Raw genomic sequence first — 22,508 nt, 5'->3', positions numbered from 1 at the left:
TAACAGTTCCTCTAGGTTACAATAATCCAGTGATCAAATCAATAATAAGATACTCAATCTGATTTTATTATCCACGTCAATATTATTCAACATATTCCACCCTTTATCGAATCCTTCACCTGAATATTCTATCAGAAGAATAACTTCAAATCAGACTATGAATGCAAAACATCCCCCTCAACAGTGTTTTCTATTCCAATAAAATTTACATTTTTCCATTCTGAGTATGATATGTAGAGCAAGATATACAGTGAAAAACAAGTGAGTGTCTTGTTTGTGCATTTAATATGGAGGAATGACGTAGTAACTGCGACGGGAGGGCTGAGCGACAGAGAGGAATGGCGGGGAGGGGAGAAGAGAGTAATTGCATTAGGAAGCCTTATTCTTCCTAGAAGATACCCTTTTCTTTGCCGATTTCAAGCTTTAGTTATCAGAATCCAGTCTCCGTACCCAGTGCCTGGCTATTCTCTAGCACAAGACATGGTCAGTTCAACTTAATATTTCATTATTTTAGATATTTTAAATTTTTATATGTTATCTACTTTATAAATTATTGAAGGGTACTGAAATCTGTTGCTTGGATTGTTATGAGTTTGAAAATTATTTATTTATACATCAATACATCCAATATCATTCTCAACTATGAATGATTGGGAAAGAAACAACAGGCTTTGGCCCGGTTGCACAACAGCCGGTTAAATTTTAACCATGAATTATTTCACGAGAACCAATCAGAGAAGACGTTTTCGAAAAGACGGCTTCTCTGATTGGTTCTCGTGGAATTAATCACTGTTAAAATTTAAGAGGCTGTTGTGCAACCCGCACTTGAAGTGTGAAATTATTGTGATTATGAATAGATGCAATCAATTTCTAGTTGAATTTGTGAGTGGAAACGAAAATTCTCTCTTCGTTAATGACGAGGGAAGTTATATGTAACGGAATTTATTCCTCGAGTCATGAACAAAATAATAAATCATGAAATTAATTTTTCTTAATACCACTATATAATATGCCAACCAGTCAAAAATAAGGATGAATTATTATATTATGGATTTTTATTACTTCTGTGCATTCAGCAGCTTATTCCTATAGATTAAAAAGTTATATCGATATATCAGATATTATTCTCAGACCCATTATAAAAATAATTTGTATAGCAGAAGAAATTCAACCGGTTTTTAATGAATTCTCTAAAATGTCGTACTATATTTTGAATTTTCAGATACCGGTATTAGTCTAGATATTTTTGCAGGAAAAAATATAACTAATTCAACGATTAAGATTTTTCAATGATATTTTGGTTACAGTTAACAATGTCATTGATTTTTATAACAATCTCTCATATGAATAGTATATTCATAACTCTCGAAAATACATATTTATCTTCTGGATTAAATTGTTTGAATTATTTGTCTAGAAATTATTTTCAATTATTTATCATCAGTGGAAGAGAATGGTACCAGCTTTTACGCATTGAGAAAAGTATAATACTATAAATTCCTTTTACCATGGGTGAAGTAGAATAATCATTTAGTTATTATATATTATCCATACCCAATCAATATCAAAAGCAGCTTCACCGTAATTATAAAATTTAAGGAAACATTCATGCCATTTGACAGCAAACATAACATGCCATTTGATAGCAGAGAAATACATCAATTTGCAGAAAATTGGGGATTCAAAATCACCACATCAAGTCCATTCCATTCAATATCTAACAGTATAATAATTATTATTCATTAATTAGCATTTGAACAAATGCAACTTCCAATTTATTTCCATCTATTATATTAATGCGAATATTTAAGCAGTTCAATCCAGAAGATATTTTGGCTTTTTGTTGTGTAGGCCTATCACTCAAATAGAGTAATATATAAAAACATAAATAAAAATAGAAAGAAAAATGAAAATCTCAGTACCCTTTTTGAATTATTTAATCACAACATATTTCGGACATTGATGCCAAGGGTACTGAGATTTTTATTTTTCTTTCCTATTTTATTACAAGTAGCCCTATACAGAAAAGAGATAAAAACATTAATTCTATAATAAGATGATTATTATCTCAGAAGAAATATGAAATAATAGACAGTATAATAATTTAATATTCAATAGACAGAGAAAGACATTATATCATAATCAACCCCATTCTTTGATTTACAAAAAAATGACTGGAAATAGCAAAGCCTGGATGAATCATAAAGATTAGAATAGAGAGAGAAAACTGTGAATGCACCCAAGTCTCTCACTCTCACACATGCAATAGTGGATCTATTCTTCTCCTAAGAGCTCTCCACTAGTAAAGCCAAACCTTTTAGTGAATGAATGCTATTTCGTTAATCCCTCAATTAGCATCGAAGAGGGAAACTACAGCAGAGCTGAAACTTCATTGAGGTCAAATTATCCCAGTTGGCTTTTGTCGCTCATTGTACAGGAATCTACATATCACAATGGATCATTTTATTCTCAGTGTTATTCTAATTGACTTCTAATGTGATCCTAGCAGTAGCCAGTGATTATGATTCATAACAAGGTAACTGCATGATTATCTATATATTTGTGATAATGATCAATGAATATAATTTGGTAATGAAGGGGTATTTTTTGTCATGTAGGTAATATATTTAGAAAACACATGCAGTGAAAAAACAATTATAACTTATTGTTGTCAGATAATAGGGGGAAATTTATTGACTTTATAAGAGAAAAAATATGTTTAGAAAAGATCATATAGAAAAATAATTTATTTTAATTCCAGAGACGATATATTCCACCACCTATTTTAATTTATTATACAGTATACATGAGTACGTAATAACTGTCTTTTTATTTTCTATCACATTTTTGTATTCTAAGCAGATCTCTACTAATTGTTTAAATATTGAATATAGTGGATGTATTCACTAAAACACACATGATGCCAATTGAACCATTAATGTTTTCAAGTTTCAAAATATAATCATGCATGTGGAACCTTTTTTACTCTTCACTTCTAATCGTGTCCTTCCTCTTTCAAAAGAAGTTACATTCAAATCCTTGGTGTTCTAGACATCATTCTCGTAGTAGACTACCGTACTCAATTTTTTTGTGATTTCCAACTTTGAAAATAATGTATGAAAAATTTGTTATCGCTCTCAAAAACGAACTTATAAGTAGTTGTAGGCATACTAGTGATTGTTATATTAAAGTAGGGTATCTATTATTTGAACCTAGAGTCGAATAATTTGTCTGTGTCAAGTTGATGACTCTATTATTTGCTTTTGCCCAAAAACGATATTTCAAAAGTTCTGTTACTAAGGTAACTATAGCAAACAAAAAGGCCTAATGTTAATAATTCTATTCTACATATCCATAGAAGAACAAACTCAGAAATTCGTTCTATATTGTAGTTCAAACACGTTTTCTGTGAGAATGAGCATGAATGTTATAAATGAAGCCAATTAATCAACATACGTAATTTCATTGAATTACTTTAATCGAATTCTTTGAATAATTGAATTAGTTGAGAAGTAAATGATATTGATATTGTTAATCACAGGTGAACTTTCCATTCTTATCATTATCATTGATTGTTTGAGTAGTAGGATTTTCAAACTATTTTAACTCTACAACCATTTTTTAGTAGGTAATTTTAGTACCTAAGCTTACTTGATCACCAGTGTTTCACACATTTTCAACTCACATATTTTTATTGCTTCAAGATAAATATCTTATATTAAACAAAGATGAGTCAAAACATGAATTTTTGTGATAAATAAATTCATTTTGGACCTAACAGTGTGGATTCGGAAACTCGATTTTCGAACCGATTTTCAAATTCAAAAAATTATTTTTAAGTTCATAAATGGAATTTTCAAGGTATATAGCCTATTATCATTCTTATTGATTCATGTGAGTCTTTATTCTTTCTATCTTCGGAATCAATGAAAATAGGCAGCTTGACAACATGTAGAAACGAAGAGCTTAGTTGATAATCCTTTCTCCCTCTAGACTAATCCACTCCATTCTGGTTCACTGAACTTACACCGATCTGTCATCTTCCAATTTCGATGAAGTAGAAAAGTCCACGTGCAGTTAAACCTTCAAAATAATGCTACTAGAATGAGCTCTTCGTCTCTACTAAAGTATATCTCTTTATACTTTAAAATGTTTAAAATGTTTAAAACTGAAAATTCTATGGAAATATCCTGAGAGTAATATTACGACTGCTTGATTCAATTCATATGGAATTACTGAGCAGAATTTAATTCTCTTCTTATTCATCACTTATGTTCAAATTTTATATTCATCTATTTCTATACCCATATAATTTCCCCCCCCCTTTATTGATTACCGGTATTTTGTCAAAATTGAGCTTTCCTAAACAGGTGTAGTGATATTCATTTTAAGATATCAGAATTGGTTGAATGGGCCATCCGAATATAGTAGGAATAGGATCCAAAGAAGTAGACGCTCATTCAATCTATTATTTTTTTGCGATTAATAAAATCCAGGAATGTGGGTCATATTATTCGAATACTACGAGATTTATAAAAAAAACTCTAATAGTTTTCAAAGTCCTCCAAAAGGTTAAAAAAAGTTTTTTTTTCAAAAAAAAGGTTTTTGTTCAAAAACCTTCTGGAGGACTTTAAAAACTATTATAGTTTTTTCCTTCAAAAACCTATTTGCAGGACTTTGGTTGATGAAATATTAATTTAATATCTGTTCATTGAACACTTAAGTATGAGATTCTTGTCTCAAAAAAGGATTAATTCTGATGCTTGTATGAACAGTTTAAAAACTGTCCCAACGATGAGAATTCAAAAGAGCTGTATGTTACCCCATAAAAATGAAAGAGTAATCTAGAAAAAACTGTTTAAACAGTTTAAACTGTGAAACAGTTCAAAAACTGTGAAACACTGTGAAGGACTTTAAACTGTGAAACAGTTCAAAAACTGTCCCAACGATGAGAATTCAAAAGAACTGTATGTTACCCCATAAAAATGAAAGAGTAATCTAGAAAAGGAAAAGAGCGTTGCGCTGTAACCTTTGACCTAAATTACCGTAAGGTGTGTGACAGAAGTTTTCGATTTGCAAGCTGTCCTTCAAAAACCTTTTGAAGATGCATCACTACTCTACGACAGGTAGGGCTATTAGCTGTTTAGCTACGTACTCGTAAATATTGTACAGTATAAGTAAATATTTTCATTAGAGACACGACATTTATCTGTTTTGGAGCAGGGTTTGGAGGGGAAACTGCGGCTTACCTGTTCGGCAGCCGCCGCTCTGCTGGTCTGCGGATGGCTGGCAGTGTCCGACGCCGACGCTCGACAGATGACCGACATGGGTCACCATCACTCGCAGACGGTGCAGCATCCGCCCTGCTTCTTCAACCCACTGTGCACCTGCTCCAAGGCGGTGCCCGATCTGGGCATAGTCACCTGCCGTGACACGCCCTTCCACCGCCTGCCTGCGCCTGTCAACAGCTCCAAGGTGTTCATGCTCAATCTCGACAACAACGGCATGGACTACATTGAGCCGCACTTCTTGGAGGGCACTGGTACGTGAAAAACTATGGAGTTTATATTATTAATGAAAATGTTTCGAAGAGAGCACTGTAGGTCAATCTCTATCCATAGCCTGAATATCAACCAAATCTGGGAGATTTACATTTTTAATGAAATATCATCATGGGTTTTTGTAAAAATGGTCAAAAACTAAAATCGTTCAAACTCTCAGGATTGATAGTACTGATAGGTGGTCAATTATGGAATTTGTATGATCGACAAAACTTCCTCAAAGACAGTTTTGTCTTCACTGGTAGGTGGTCAACTATCTAGTTTGTATGATTGACAAAACTGTCTCAAAAATCATAGATATCTAGCAGAACGACTGAACACGTGAATAGAAGTTTTCACTAGAATAGAATAGAATTAAGATCCATTTCTGCACCCAACAGTATACACACATTTTGTAAAGCTTATAATCAGATTGATGAGAAATACCGTCGATAATTATTATCATTATACTTCAACGGCAATGATTATATAGCCAAATTATACAGCAACTTGAATGAAATATTTTAGGTAGTATGGAAATGCAGCCAATTGGAGACAAAATATCCAACCAAAGCCTACTTCAAACTGCCACTGCGTAGCTCAAAATACGTATTTGTAAGATATAGCCGATGTATCTTATAATGTTAATCTACGCTACGCCGGTTTAAAATAGACTGATTAAAATTAGGAGGCACTTCAGCTACTATGTATTTTAAAAGCATATTTGAATCTACGCTATGGCGGTGTGAAATAGCCACTAGATTCAGGAAAATATAGAAAGTTCTACTGTGCTAGAGAGATTCTTTAGGCTACATAGTCAAAATTTATAATTTCTATCAAGAGTTTATAGATTTTTATTTTTCTGAGGATTCTTAGAAAATATTATCATGAGTAATGAAATTAGTAGAATTGATGGTGATTTTGTGAAATCTCTCCATAATAAGAAAGCAAAGATATTGTCAAATTTCACTAAAAAATTTCACTTTTTAGTGAAATTTGACAATATCTTTGTTTTCTTATTATCATGAGCTTTGATGAAATTTTAAATGGTAGAGTAGAGGATTATAGCCATAGCATATTAAGCGTTTTTTCAGGCGTTCTCAGATGACGTTTCTATAGAGTTGTTTGGGCAAGAAACTTTCCAATTGGCTGATTGGGTTGTCGCCTGGAAAAAAGCCTATTGTGGTCTGGCTCTAATTCTTATACCCTTGTGAGTGTGAAGGAATGATAAGGGAGATACACTAGAGCACCTCTGATACCAGTTCGATATTTACTTCTCAATGTGTAGGCTTCTATATTTCAATTCATGTTTGTATTTGTAGGCTTGTACGGTCTACGAATCCGCAACAACCCAATTGTGGAGGTTCCAGACGAGGCGTTTCAGGGCCTGGAAAGGTCTCTGTGGCAGCTGGAGTTGAGCCACCTCCATTTGGCTCAGGTGCCCAGTCGATCACTCCGTCATCTCCAGAGGCTGCGTTATCTCAACCTCACTGGTAACATTTATTTAAACGATATTATTTGATTATTCTATTCATTTATCTGGTTCTTGATGCATTCCAACCAGTAGCATCAATTATTCTATTTACTTATCCGGTTCTTGATGCATCCCCACAAGTGGTGTCTATTAGCAAGAAACAAACCACTTGAATCGTCTTGGATAGCTTACTAATCATTACAATGCCATATATTACTACTATATAGCCATTATAGTTGGCCTTCACTGTGTATAAATATAAAACCATATAGGTAGTACAGAAAATAGAGAGCAAATATAGAGAGCAGATAATAGAGATGCAAATAGCATAAGAAGATATCCAATAGAATTAGTAGTTTATTTTCCAAATTTCAGGCCGAATTTTGTCAACTCAAACCGATTACTGTCAACTACTATCGATTAATATTACTGATTTGGCCGGATGAATGTGTGAGGATGGCACAGTATGAGAGACAAACAACGTCACAGAGCTGCACTTGCAATTATTATGATTAACACGGTATAATGGAAGAAATTAAAAAATTTATAACATAAAATTATGAAAGTACCAAATATAAAACTTTTGTTCTTCATTGCCCACATAGGAAAAATCTCGTCTGTTTTCAGGATGAAATTTTCTCACAAAATATGAACCCTTTCAAAATACAGAGAACAAAAAAGGAGGATAAATTTTACCGTCTCTGTAGGATTACAGATATAGTAAGCATAGCATCAGCTGAAGAAAAGCGGAATGCGCGTGTTCGTAGCGCATAAGTCTGTGCACCTTTAAATCAAATAGATATTGAAATTGATTCCTTGTGCAACTTTTTGTGTTGTTCAATTCACACTAGGTTGAAACTACTCTTGTTGAACAATAACTGAGAAAATAAATTCTCGTTTCTGAAGCTATATCAAGCACACCCCATAAGTATTTGTATATTTGTATTTTTATTGTTATTTTGTATTTGTTATTTGTATTTTGTTTTTGGATTAATTTTCATTCGTGCTTTTTTTGAGAAATTTGAATTTCTCAAATTGCGACGCGTCCCTCAAATAGCTAAAAGCTAGAAGGATTAAAATATATGTGAATTGTATTTATTGAGATTGTGTATTGAAATTGAAAATGTGATTAAAAATCACCTAACCTGATGCATATGTGATAGGGCTATATCTGATTTTATTTTTCTAATGAAAGACAGAAAATAGCAATCCCATTGTTTATCAGATTCTGACTTTATAACCTGAATCTAACCAGAACCTAGGTTTCTGGCTCCATCTCTAAACCGTCTTTGCTCGAGTTCAATACTTATAACAAGACCATAGTCCGTACAAAATTACTTCTGACTTGCATTACTCTTCTGGCAGAGAAATGGAGGGAGATCAGCCAATTACAGTGATTGATAGAGCCATAGGTAGAAGCACAATTGCCAATTTGTCAGTCGTCTGACTGCTCTCAGACAGGAAACTTCGCCTGTGTAGCATGAGCAAATGAACAGTCACTAGAAGTTGGAGAACGCTGGCCGCTTCAAAACGGCAACATCGCGCCTCTGTATCCCTCCCGCTGTATGCTTTCTCTGCTGCGCATGTCCATCCCAAGTAAGAAGTATTTTTGTACAGAGTATAGATGTATAATTTCAGTGATTTCAAGAACTTATCTAAAAATAGTCAGCTTGGCAAAAATTTGGTATTTGTATCGTGACTATTAATATTGTTTATGTAACAGGAAACGAGATCGTGGAAGTGATGACCGAAGACTGGCGTGGCCTTGAGGAGACGCTGCAGACGCTGTCGCTCGCCGACAACAACATCGCCAACCTGCCTGATGGCGTGTTTTCGTCGCTCACATCGCTTGAGTCGCTCGACCTGTCGGGTAACGCGATCGCGGAGCTCAGTCCCGACACGTTCACGCCTCCACCGCAGCGGCTGGCGCGACTCTACATGTCTGACAACCAGCTCAGGCATGTGCCCTACAGACAGGTCGGCAATATGAGGTTTGTCTGCAATTCAATACGATAACATTATTTTTATTTGGCCATTTTAAATAAACTTAAACGAAACTTTTGAATCACCCTCATCCCTTAAGCACAAGAGGTAGGGATGAGGACTTTTCATATGTTCACCTTCTAATCCAAACAAAGCTGCGAAGTCAAATATTGTGTTCCAAGCGTTCCCTCCAAATTTCCCTGTCAATAATATTGATCGATTGTTGTTAAACTGAAGATTTTACACACAACACTACTAACGGCTGCAACAATCGTGGGGAGATGCGTAAAATAGTGAAATAATACATGAAATTGAAAAGAATATGATGCTCTATGAGCTCATGAATGGCACGGATTTTTTCAATCAATCTTTAAAAAGATATAAGGCCAACAAGATGAAAAAAACTGGAGCTGGAAGGGCTTCTCTTCAAAATGTCGAGAGCTCATACCTAGAAAACTGAAAGAGATATGGGAAAATGTTACAAATGAAACTTGGAGGCTCATTTGTAAGCTTCAATTTTTTATTCGACAAAAATTTCCGAAAGACGCATATTGTTAGAGATATATGTGCCAGAAACCAAAATATGGTACTTTCAAACCACCCCCACCCGTTAGCACAGGGGGTAAGAGTGAGGACTTTTGATATGGCTACCCCCTTACTATCCTTTTAAGAGCTGCGGGGTTAAAAACTGTGTTCCAAACATTTCCCGCCATACCTTTTTTGAGCATTCGTTGCCTGAACTACTTAGAAAAACACGAAAAATTATAAACAAATCATTTGACTGGATACGATAACCTCTAAAAAGATCATGGTTGAAATCCAAAACAACCAGCTCTGGCATGTGCCCTACAGGCAAGTCGGGAAGTGCCCTACAGGTCAGTCCACAATTCAAACCATTGCTTGCACTCATATATCAAATTATTATTCAATTTACCTTTTTTTCAATTTATAAAAATGTCTGAGTTTTTTCTAATATAGCTTACTTTCTTAATAACATACCGTATTCTGAGGTTTTTCTAATAGCTCACTTTTTCGACATACTGGGTTATTGTCATGTTGTAGGTCTGTTTTTTATTAATATTCAATTTTTCGTAGTTGAGAAGTTGATATTGTGGTAATTATTCATATTGAATGAAAAATACTGAGAAATTGTCAAAAAAACACAGATTTATTGATACTTAGAAAGACCGGTTTCGGTTATTACACCATTGTCAATCTATGAAAAACTGTTTATCAGAGATTGACAATGGTGTAATAACCGAAACCGGTCTTTCTAAGTATCAATAGATCTGTGTTTTTTTTTTGAACACAGTATAGTTTGAACACAGTTTTTTGAACACATGCAGTTTTCGATGCCAGTATCAATACATCTGTGGTTTTTTGACAATTTCTTCGTCTTTTTCATTCAATATGAATAATTTAAATTCATTTATTTGCCATAAAATAATACAGATTGATAAATAATAATATTGTAAAGTTAATAATGCTTCGTTAAAAAAATTTGATAGGATATATTATTACCTAAAAAGCTGAAATAAAAATTTTAATACTTGAAAAATCACAATACTAATATAAAAACTACTAATATAAAAAATTGTTATATTACTATACTGATTTAAAAAAAATTATGATATAAATGGCTGAATACATGGAATTGCCAATTGAATATTTTGTTGATAATGCATGTTGATGTACGGTACTGTATTTAACACAGATGGACTCGGTACCTCTTGCATGTTTCTGCTAACCTATGGGAATAAGTATTCCAGTTGTTTTTCATCCAACACTGATGAATTTAGTAGTACCTCTTTCATGTTTCTGCTGCCCTGGTAGTATTTTCAGTTGTTTCACATTGATGTGAGACCCATGTCTTTAATATATGTACTTATGCCTATTTATTTATATATGTTCTGTAGCCCCACATTTCTGATTTTTATGTACTATTGATATGTATTTATGTACTACTATCTTTTCTCATCTTTACAAGAAACATTTACCACTAATAAGTTTTGAGTTTACAATGAGTGATGAGTTTTCATCCATCCTGTTGACAGACTGCTGAGAACTCTGGACTTGAGCCACAACCGCATCACGCAACTGCACTCTTCCACCATGTCCGAGCCTGTATCTCCTGGTACACAGTTGTCCCTCGACACACTGCGTCTCAACCACAACAACATTCAGTACCTGCCACCCGGCGCATTCCAGCATTTTGACGTGCTCAACAGAACCTTTCTCGACGGAAATCCTCTCGCTCTCATACAGGTTATTCACAAACAAAATCCCAGTAGTAATCAATAGAACATGAAGAATGAACAGTCAAATCAACATAGAAATAGCAATAATCTGTAAGAATTATTGTGGACAGTACAGTAGTTACATGCAACCGGCGTTAAGGTGGTAATCCACATACAAGAGGCGACGCATTAAGAGCAACAACTACAATTTCTTCAAGGCACATTCATTTCATTTTATTCTCAAACTTTATCAATAATTTCAATTCAAAAACGTCTGCTACGAAATTCAATAATCGAACTTCTGAAATGGAAATGCTGATGCAATGTTAACGGGTGTACCTGGAAATCTGTTTGAGAAAGAACGGTCTACCTGGTCTGAGTTTGTAGATCCCAAAATTACCCCCAAAGGAATTTGAGTAGTGAAATCGAAAACTCTAATCTATTACAAACTAAATCTCCCCTAAGCTCAGATTTTTTCGAAAATTTGACCCGTTTTTGATAAATCGTAACTCAAGTTTCAAGTTATATTGTTGACATCAGTAAAAAAGAACAAAATACAAAACATCCTATCAGATACATATAACAAACAATTTAGAGATACTACTTCTAAAAGGTTAATTTGACACCATATTATAATGTATAAAACTAAGCTTTCAATGAAGATTTAAATTTGAATAGAAATGTTATTATCTAGAAAAAAGTGAGTGATTTTTTTCTAACGTCTCAATTTGGCGAAAATCGCAGAAAATGGTAAAGAAATCGAAAGCCGTGGTTTTTGGGGCACCCAATGTAAAGATCCAGGGCTAGATCAAAATTTTGAATTTTATGTGTCTAATACTCGAGAATCATCGCGCGAAAAAATCAACGTGTTTCGTGTTCAGAGTTCTTTCCAGTACCTGGTGACTAAACTAGTTGGGATATTAAAAAAATATTTAATTTCTATTCTGTTGAATCATGAATGAGCTTGAACTAATTAATGTTTGTCTGTTTTTATGTCAACAGACTGATGCCTTCAGAGACGCTCGTATCCGTGAACTGTCATTGGTAGACTGTGGACTACAGGAGCTGTCTCCTTCTGCTTTCTCAGGACTCGAACCCACTCTGCAATTCCTGGATCTCTCCGGCAACAATCTGACTGTTCTTCCACCTCATTTGCTCACAGTATGATATTCTCTATATTATTCTCTCAAAAAATATTCAAGTACCAGCACATAAGTAGGCCTACTCTTATCGAGTACTTATCGAGTAATATTTTTATTTATACTGTATCCAGTAGAAGTACATGAAACAATATTTATGGATATTATCATTCTCCACTTTATAATGTACGTCTATTCTTGCTTTGATAATAATCAATTCTCACAAGTCGTCTTCAAAAAATTGTTTTGAGAGTGATTTTTAAGGATGTGTGCACACAGGATGTGAGCTGCCAGGCGTTCCAAGTTCCAGCAGTCTTAAGAGAAAATAAATCTACATAGATATATTATGGATATAAATACAAATATAGATCTCAGTACCCTTTCTAATAATTTTGTTACAACATGTTTCGGACATTATAATTTGACAAAATAATTTAAAAGGGTACCTACTGAGATTTATATTTTTATTTATATCAAAAGTAGCCCTGAAGAAAAAAGACAATATATTATGGATATTCATAACTATATCCTCTCAAGACCGCTCTGACCGTTGACCTCTCCCTGTGTATAAACACCCTAATATACAGTATTTCTTTGGAGAATGGAGTCTTTATAACACTATACATGTATACAGATTACAGTAACTCCTCTGAATATTGCACCTTGGAAAAAATAATTTTGTGCTAACCATGAAATTCTTTTAATATTAATCTGGGTTTCTGGATCATTGATTCAATTCATTTTTTGAATTATTGGGAATTTGACTTTTAGTGGTATATTATTGTATGGCGTACATTCTATGTGAAAGACAATGTTCTTCACTTCCTTGTACCTAGGAACAAATAGTTTTGTGACTACAATGAAATGTTCATAATATCAATCTGGATTTATAACTTAATCGAATTTCCAAATTCACAAGAATTTGACTTCTTGCATGCACTGCTGTATGTGAGAGACGAATGTTCTTTGAACTCTTTTATGTACATTGGAACAAATAATTTTGTAATTACAATAATATTCTCTAGTTTATATTAACTCAATTTAATTTTTGAATCGACAGGAATTCGACTTCTTGCGTACACTGTATGTAAAGGACAATGTGCTGTACAGTCTTCCTTCACCATCGAGCGACAATAGAGCTGACAGTGGCTTCCAGTACTCGCTCTACAGACTTGACCTCAGTGGCAGATCTAATTCTCCCACTTCACTGCAGAGTCTCAGAAGGTACAACAAACATATTTCATTAATTTGAAATACGATAGCGGAATGAATAAAAAACATGCGATAGCCCAAAACTTCTTCTATTTCCCATGAGTAACCATGCCTAACAATGCTTTTTTTGTAATTTTCTATTCCATCAGTATTGGATGCCAATGAATCAAGACAGCAATTATCCAATAAATTATATAAAATCACTATAAATGAATTAATCACTCACTGTGACAACGAGATCTTTCGGCAGGTTCTCAACCAAGAAGATGGCGGACCTGCCGAAAGATCTCGTTGTCACAGTGAGTGATTAATTCATTTATTGGAAAATATCTGACTGCTAGTCGTTTTTTCTAATAGCAAAAAGTGATTTAATAATAAGCAGTTCGTGATGGAAAACAACATTGAAGAAATTATATTATTTTGTTATTTTTGTGTTGACAATCTATCTCTTATTTTTTGGTACTCCGCAAACATGACCCCTTCAAGTCAGTCATTCTGAAATAATGAATACAGTCCTCTCATTCTTCTCCTTCTCTTTTTTTCATCCTTTCTCTTCTCCTTCACCTCTCCCTTCTCCAACTCCTCCTCATCCTTCCGCTTATGATTCTCCTTCAAATTCTTCTTTTCTTCCCCTTTTTTCTTCACCTTCTTTTCATTCCATTTCCTTTTTTCCTTCTCCTTCTCCTTCTGGGTCTGCTTCTCCTTTCTCTTCTCTTCCCAACTTTCGCTGTCCTTTTGCTTATTCTTCTTCTCCTACTCCTACTCCTACTCCTCCTCCTCCTCCTCCTCCTTACCCACGACCTTCTCCTCCTCCCCGTCGACTTTCTCCTCCACGTTCTTCTCCTTCTTATTTTTCTTTTTCTTCTTCTTCTTCTTCTTCTTCTTCTTCTTTATCTTCTTCATCTTCTGTCTTCTTCATCTTCTCCTCTCTTCTTTTTCTCATGTCTTCTGTCTTCTTTCCTTATTCTCATCTTCTCCTTATTCTCAGCTCCTTTTCCTTTCTCTCTCTTCTTCACCTTCACCTTCTCCTTCCTCGGTTTTTTTCAATGACATGTATGAAGTTTGCTTTGATAAGCTTGGTGATATGTTGACAGAATGCGCAACCTGCGTTGGTTGTCTCTATCCCGTATGCCAGGCCAAGCTCTGACCCCCGATGACTTCCTCGAGTACAGCGTGGACCTGGAGGAGTTGCACATCCAAGATGGCGGCCTCAAGACCATCAAGCCGCACGCCTTTCGTCATGTGCGCGGGCTCAGGAAGCTCGACTTCTCAGACAGCAGTATATCCGGTATTGATGTCGACGCATTTCAGGAAGTGAGTTATCAATCAATCAATCAATAAATCAATCAATTTCACTTAGCCAGAAGATGCAATCATAGAGAAAAGATAACATGAAAAGTATTTTTTCCTTTAGGGATACTTTTAAATATAAATTAAAATACAAATCTGAGTACCCTTTAAATTATTTCGTCACGACATATTTTGGCTAATAATGCCATTTCAAAAATGAAAATGAAATATGAAAATAAACTCACTTGTTATCTAATTCACTTATCTTGGACTGTGTCATCATCTATAGGCCTAGATTTGGAAGAAAAATAGCACAAGGACTACCTTATTATTTTATCTGTCAATGCAATAGCATCAGTGTCATTTGTATCGTAAATGAATGAATAAAAAGAATCTACCCTCGACATCAATACTCAGATTTAAATGTTTATTTATAGCATAAGAAGATATGCCATGGTATAGGTCGTTTCTGTTTCAAATTTCACTGTCAACTCAAACCGATTACTGTCGATTACTGTCTATTATTACTGTTTTGTTGGGGTGAGAGTGTAAAAACAGCACAGTATCAGAGAATTAGAGACTACCAACGTCTCATACCTTACCTTCACGAAAAAGAACTACTGGGACTATCGGTTTGAGTTAACAGTGAAATTCGAAACATAGACTCCCTATACCATGGGATGTCTTCTTTTCTATGCTTTCTTCACTTGCTATCTTTTCTCTATGATATAATGTACATAAGGTCATGTCAATATACATTAATAATCAAACATTATAATCGATATTTTGATATTGTAAATAGTTTCTTCCAAGCTGAATAATATATTTATACAGGGTGATTCATAATTTTGGTAAAATATTTCAATACGTGATAGTAGAGGTAAAAATAAGAAAAAAGTTCATATAAATATATATCCATAAACGCTTCATTAGCGAGCTATACAGTGTGAAAGATTTCGCCCGGAATTCAGTTCCTCTGGTGAAATACACCGATGCTGAATTGTTTGGTGACTAGTTTTTCAGAAACTTATGCTGGATTCATATGGAAAAATATCTGAAAAATTGAATAAAACTAGTCTGGAAGCTGTAGTGTGAGTAGTTTTTGAGAAAAAAGTTGAAATATGCAAAAAATCTAAGTAGAAAAACACAGACTTCTACGTTTGATGCCCAATAACTTTCTTTAATGACTAGTAAACAAATAATTCCTCGCAATGAAAATTGTAGAGAATTTAATTCTGGAAAGAATGATGTAAGCTGTGTAAACTAAATTCATATAAAAGTTGGATAAAATGTATTCTTATGTAGTACATTACACTACAAAAATTTGCTGTTTTATGAGGAGAGAGCTAATAACTCATAAGTTGTAGCTGATTGCAAATAAAATATTCGGTTTTTTATGAAAAGTTATTTTTTCATATGAAAGTAGCATATCTAAATGACATTAAACTTATACCAAAAGACTAGTAGATTATGCCATTAAGCCTGGGAGGAAGCTCGAACAGAAGTAGATGATCTCCTATGATTCCTGCCCAAATGTTTACTGAAAACTGATGTTGTGGAAGATTAGGATTGATGGCATGAGGATTCTTAGCTGCCCAAATATGTTGGTTAAGTTCTTGTAAAGTGTGCCTCGTCGGTAAATAAAACGGTTGTTAAAAAGTTTGGGTAAACAAGTTTTACTAAAAACCATCGGCAAATACCAGCACAGGGAATACAGTCTCGTGGCAATAGAGTATGAACTTTCTGGAGGTGGTATGGATGTAATTGTTGCTATTTTAGTATTCTCCAAATGATAGATTTATTGACATTTAACTGCACTGACAATTCTCTTGTGCTCTTCTCTGGATGTTCATAAATTTCATTAAGAACTTGTTCTTCTAACTCAACAGTCTTAGTAGATCGGGGTCTGCCTGCATAAATGTGCTCTTTGGATATCAAAGAATCTGTTTCAGACAGACGTTGATGAATAGTGGCAAAAAACCTTGAACTTGGACATACTCGGTTAGGAAAGTTCTCTTGATACAAACGTCTTGCTTCAGTACTATTACAGTAGTGTCCCATTCCATACATTAAATGCATGTCAGCTAATTCGGAGTATGAATAATGTCTAAGATTACATGCCATTTTTTAAAAAGTTAACACTTAACACGAAAGCAAAGTGGAATGGTTACAAATAACTGGTTAATAGATTAAACAAAAAACACAGCACGGTTACAGTAGGCCTAACTTACAGTTTGTTTTTTTTTTTTTTTTTTTTTGTTCAACAGTGAGCTAAAATATTTCTGAAAATAATTTTCAGCTGATAATTTCTTTTAAATATTTTCTTATTTAAAACCTAATAAATCAGCTGTTTTGGAACAGCTGTTATTAAAATCCATGTTTTATTTGCAATCAGCTACAACCTATAAGTTATTAGTTCTCTCCTCATAAAACAGCAAATTTTTGTGGTGTAATGTACTACATAAGAATACATTTTATCCAACTTTTATTTAAGTTTAGTTTACACAGCTTACATCATTCTTTTCAGAATTAAATTCTCTACAATTTTTATTGCAAGGAATTATTTGTTTACTGGTCATTAAAGAAAGTTATTGGGCATCAAACGAAGAAGTCTGTGTTTTTCTACTTAGATTTTTTGCATATTTCAACTTTTTTCTCAAAAACTACTCACACTACAGCTCCCAGACTAGTTTTATTCGATTTTTCAGATATTTTTTCATATGAATACAGCATAAGTTTTTCAAAAACTAGTCGCCAAACAATTCAGCATCGGTGTATTTCACCAGAGGAACTGAATTCCGGGCGAAATCTTTCACTCTGTGTAGCTCGCTAATGAAGCGTTTATGGATATATGTTTATGTGAACTTTTTTTCTTATTTTTACCTCTACTATCACGTATTAAATTATTTTACCATAATTATGAATCACCCTGTATAATCACTAGAATAGTTATGTTATATTGATTAATTTTTAAAAGTGTTTTGTAACCTGTATTTTTTTATATTGAGATGTATATATCTACATATATGTGACATGGCCCACTGTACTATTTTAAGTATTAATCGGCTGATATGATAGACAATTTACAGTTTCTAAATACTAATATAGACCTAAACAGAAAACAAGACACAGAAAGATTGAAAAAACTTAAAAACTTACATTGTATAAAAAGGATGGGCACGTTGAGTGTCGGTCATTGACGGCTTGAATGATATTCAGGGGAGGTGGAACTTCCGTCAGGAACTCCCCACCTATAAAAGTCATATGAATATTATTATTAAATAACATTATACAGGAATTTTCGATAGCTATGCTATCTTTTTCAACTTTATTGACTCTTCACTCAACAGTTGAAAAAGATATAGTACAGCTATCAAAAATGCATGTATAATGTAAGTTTCTATGTGTTTTTATTATTTATTTATTTATTGGATAGAGTAAACAATACAGTAGTCGGAAAAGAAAAAACAGGCTATTGCCCAAAACTGTATCATGTTTCCTGTTTATATTGGTATTTTAATACACATATAATCTACTAATATACATAATCATTATACGCTTATAAAATTAATGAGAAATACGATTTTTGAAAAATAGTCTCATTCCGAAATTAAGCCTATGAATGTCATTTCCAATTGTACTTGAGAATTTCCTTATAATAATTATATAAAATAATATATTATTGTTATTTTAATTGTAACATGTTTTGCAGATTGGACACTCTCTGACGTCTCTACGCATGTCGCATGCTCTCTCCAACTCTTTGAAAGTGGTTCCCAGTGACGCATTGAAGCCTCTCAGCACTCTGCAATCTCTCGACCTGAGCCACAACTACTTGCAGACCATGCCAGAGACATCCTTCCACTTCCTGCGCAGGCTCAAAACACTCAAACTGCAGGACAACCGTATCGATGCTGTTATCAAGGGCACTTTCCAGGTATCTTGTCTCATTGAGTATAATAAGTAGCCTATATTTATATTGTACATAAATTTGGTTTAAAATTAAATTCAGTTATGGGACATGAACGCTCGCAAAGAACAATATCAAATCAAATCACTCATTGCACAAAAAATACATGATACAAATAATATTTTTTTATATTTCAATATAATTGTCCGTTGTTGGTTATCCATCTTGTTTCCACTATTATTATTACTATCGTATTTCAAAAAACTTTTTAGTGAAAAAACACTCACTTAACCGCCAAAACTCCCCTCCACCCCCACTCTGAGCAAATTTCACCCTCATAACCTTAAATAATAAATAGTTTCTGTTTGGCTTAAAAATGTGCAATACCAGCACGAAACGGACGTCGCCACATCAAAGAATGTGAGTGTTTTTTTTCACTTCAAAGTTTTATGAAATACGATAGTAACATAATTGTTTTGTTTAGTGTAACATATTGTGCTACACGTCGTCAAAAGAAAACTTGTTCGCCGACGTGGAGTCTTGACATAACTTAATATTACTCACTTGTACACACTTTATTATACACTAATTAATTTTATACACACATAAGATCTACGAAAAGACAATTAAAAGGAAATATTACTAAACCTATAATTTAGAAATTTAGTAGGTACCTACAATTATAATCGAAACTGAATTAAACTAAATAATTTATTGAACTGAATAAAAAAATGCTCCTTTATCCAATTATGTAAGACTTTGACTTGATTTTTTTTCAATTGCCATTTTCTTATTTCTTAAATACGATATACTTTTTCGGGAAAGACTACTGTCGACTCTTTCAATAATGAGGTTCTGGATGACCTTTCTGGTTAGCACAGAACCTCTTTGGAATTTTGAAAGTTCTTCAATTGAAACACATATATCTTTAAAGCCTTTAGAATAAACAATTGACAGTAATAAATAGTTACACAATAAATAGTTGACAAATTTGAATTTTCAAACAACGAGGCACTTGGAAAGTCTCTAGTATATTTCATTATGATTTTAATCATTAATTTTTGTAAAATAAATTATAATAATACACATATACGGGTGGTATCGAAGAACATTTTTTGGTGAGATCCGAACCACCTTGAATTCACAACATGATGGCTTTTCTTTTACAGGGTAACATATCCACTGAAGCCTAGTAGTCCTGAACAAAATTGAACTAAAGTTATTCAACTTATCATGTAGATAATTATTATTTATAACTACCCATCTATTTAACCTATAAGACCTGTTTTTATTTGAACTTTCTTTCGCAGGGTGACATCCACTCGAGCCTAGAAGACCTGTACCTGTCGTTCAACAAGCTGTCGACCGTGAACACCCACACATTCGTCGACCTGGCATCGCTACGTCAGTTGAGACTCGACGATAACGTCATCTCCCGCATCGAGCGGCGCGCTTTCGTCAACTTGGACAATCTGCGGGTACTCACGCTCAGGGGAAACAAGATCAACTACATCTCCAACGAGGGCTTCCAGAATCTGCCCGAAATCGAGGAGCTTGATCTCGCCTATAATCATCTCAACACGTTCGACTTTGCTTCCCTCGATCAGGTTCGTTGATATATTGATCATTTCCTTGTTAATTTAACCACCCCAACACTCTCGATGTTGCTTCCCTCGATCAGGTTTGTTAGAGCTGGTCAATTCCTTCTTCATTCAGCCCTGTTTTTTGTATTTGTTATTGTTATGGTGACGACAATGAATCATGAAAGAGTTAGGGTATGATCACATTGGATGCGTGTATGTTCAAGTGCACGCTTGGTCATGCAAGTCCAAGCGCGGAGATGATAATCAAAATCTGGTAAGAGGAATAGGATCACTCATACTGAATGCTTGCACTTGCTGGTTGCGTTCAGTGTGAGCAGCTACACACAAGTAACAACAATGGTACTTTTCAAATTTTATTTTTTGGCTCATGCAAGATTCGATGTGCACTTGCACATATATACGCATTCAAACAATATGATCACACCCTTATTGTTATAAAATGTAATACGTACAATGTTTATTTCTATCCAGCTCATGAAAGACTATTGAAATACTTTTCAAATACTGAATTAGTTGTCTGGAAAATATAAATTGAAATTCCAGAATTATTATTAATGACTTATTCCCACTGCACGTCTCTTGAATTATTAAACCTTTGTTAGGTGACGTCATTTAAGTAAGCAATGCCATGAAACCAATGAATGAATCGGACAGTAATGTGATGATGTCAGCGTCTAACCACATCAAAATTCAATAGACTCACGTGCAACAAGGGCTTTATTTATATTTCTATCAGAAAACCTTTTTCTCATCTTCTATATGAATACCTATATTACCTACAATATACGTCTCACCATTGTTAATTAAATAATATTTTTTAAGAAGATTGTTAAGGAAGATTTTTGTTTGGATTTGTATTTTGAAATTAATTAATCTGATAATTTCAAAATTATTGTAGTACATACATTTTTTGGACTCAAAATAGTGTGTGAATTAAGTTATCATTTACATAACCTATAGACTGTGTGTTCCAAATTAAGGTTTAAAGCAGTTTTGGGTGAATGCCTGTTGTTTTTACCTGCATTGTATCTATTGTCTATGGAAAAATGAATAAACGCTTGATATAATTTCTGCAACTATCTGGTAAATTATCTACGTCAGTTATAATCTTAGCCATCATAATGTTATAGAATATTTTTGTTTGTATTTACAGGTTGGAACGTTGGCTACATTCAAGCTGAACATCAGCTTCAATCATTTGATCATGCTTGAGATGAACAACAGTCTCACCGGCAGAGAAATGGTCATGCACTCCAATATCAAGGTAGCATTGAAGTCTACTCATTCATTGGACAAGAATATTTTCAAAAAAAAAATAAAAATACATGAATAAGCTGAAGATTTTCCTTGACAATACCGTTGAAAGATGGTAAAGTCTTGTTAAAAAGGGTTCACAAATTACAAGAAGGAAACCCATAATAAAATAACCAGGTTATGTTGACTACAATCATCCTGTTATTCTAAGCGTGGTTAATTCCACGAGAACCAATCAGAGAAGGAAAGACGGCTTCTCTGAATGGTTCTCGTGGAATTAATCACGGTTGAAAATTAACCGGCTTTTGTGAAACCGGCACTAAGAGTCAAAATCACATTATTATTAATTGTAAGCTCAGTAAGCGATTGTGAAGATCAAATTCATTCTCATATCTTTTTTCGTTTTCTTCTCTTACTGATTTGTCAATTTATCATTTTATTGAAAATAGTTTTGAATAATACAAATTAATTTGAAGAATTTGTGGAAGAATGAGTGTCACAATTTTAAATTCATTGCAAGCTCAGTAATTGTATAGTGGAGATCGAATTTATTCATTCTTATATCTTATTTCATTATCTTCTCCTTATCATCTCTTACTAATTCCTGAGTTATGTTGGTGAAAATAGTTTTTAAAAATACAAATTCTTTTGAAGAATTAGTCACATACTATTCATTTCAATTTCAGTAATTGTATTGTGAAGTTCAAATTTATTCATTCTTATATCTTATTTCATTATCATCTCTTACTATTCCTGAATTATTTTTATGAAAATAGTATTGAAATATACAAATTCTTTTTAAGAATTAGTATTATTCATTGCAATTTCAGTAATTGTATTGTGAAGTTCAAATTTATTTATTCAT

The 22,508-nt window shown here is 33.7% G+C and overlaps 1 protein-coding gene across 1 annotated transcript in view; it reads left to right on the top strand.

Moving 5' to 3' along the window:
- The first annotated feature begins 267 nt into the window (after positions 1–267).
- LOC111047590 (chaoptin) overlaps positions 268–22,508 on the top strand; it is a 37,184-nt gene continuing 14,943 nt past the window's right edge. Inside the window, 11 exon segments of the mRNA XM_039434127.1 lie at positions 268–483; positions 5,224–5,542; positions 6,863–7,033; positions 8,738–9,005; positions 11,052–11,262; positions 12,237–12,395; positions 13,434–13,597; positions 14,680–14,899; positions 18,588–18,812; positions 20,096–20,392; positions 21,543–21,653. Coding sequence (XP_039290061.1) covers positions 481–483; positions 5,224–5,542; positions 6,863–7,033; positions 8,738–9,005; positions 11,052–11,262; positions 12,237–12,395; positions 13,434–13,597; positions 14,680–14,899; positions 18,588–18,812; positions 20,096–20,392; positions 21,543–21,653 — 2,148 coding nt within the window. The 5' untranslated portion in view covers positions 268–480.

The sequence above is a fragment of the Nilaparvata lugens genome, chromosome 8 (assembly GCF_014356525.2).
Source record: "Nilaparvata lugens isolate BPH chromosome 8, ASM1435652v1, whole genome shotgun sequence".
NCBI classification, from domain to species: Eukaryota; Metazoa; Arthropoda; class Insecta; order Hemiptera; family Delphacidae; genus Nilaparvata; species Nilaparvata lugens.
The sequence above is the reverse complement of the archived record's forward strand: the minus strand, read 5'-3'. Positions and strand labels throughout refer to the sequence as shown.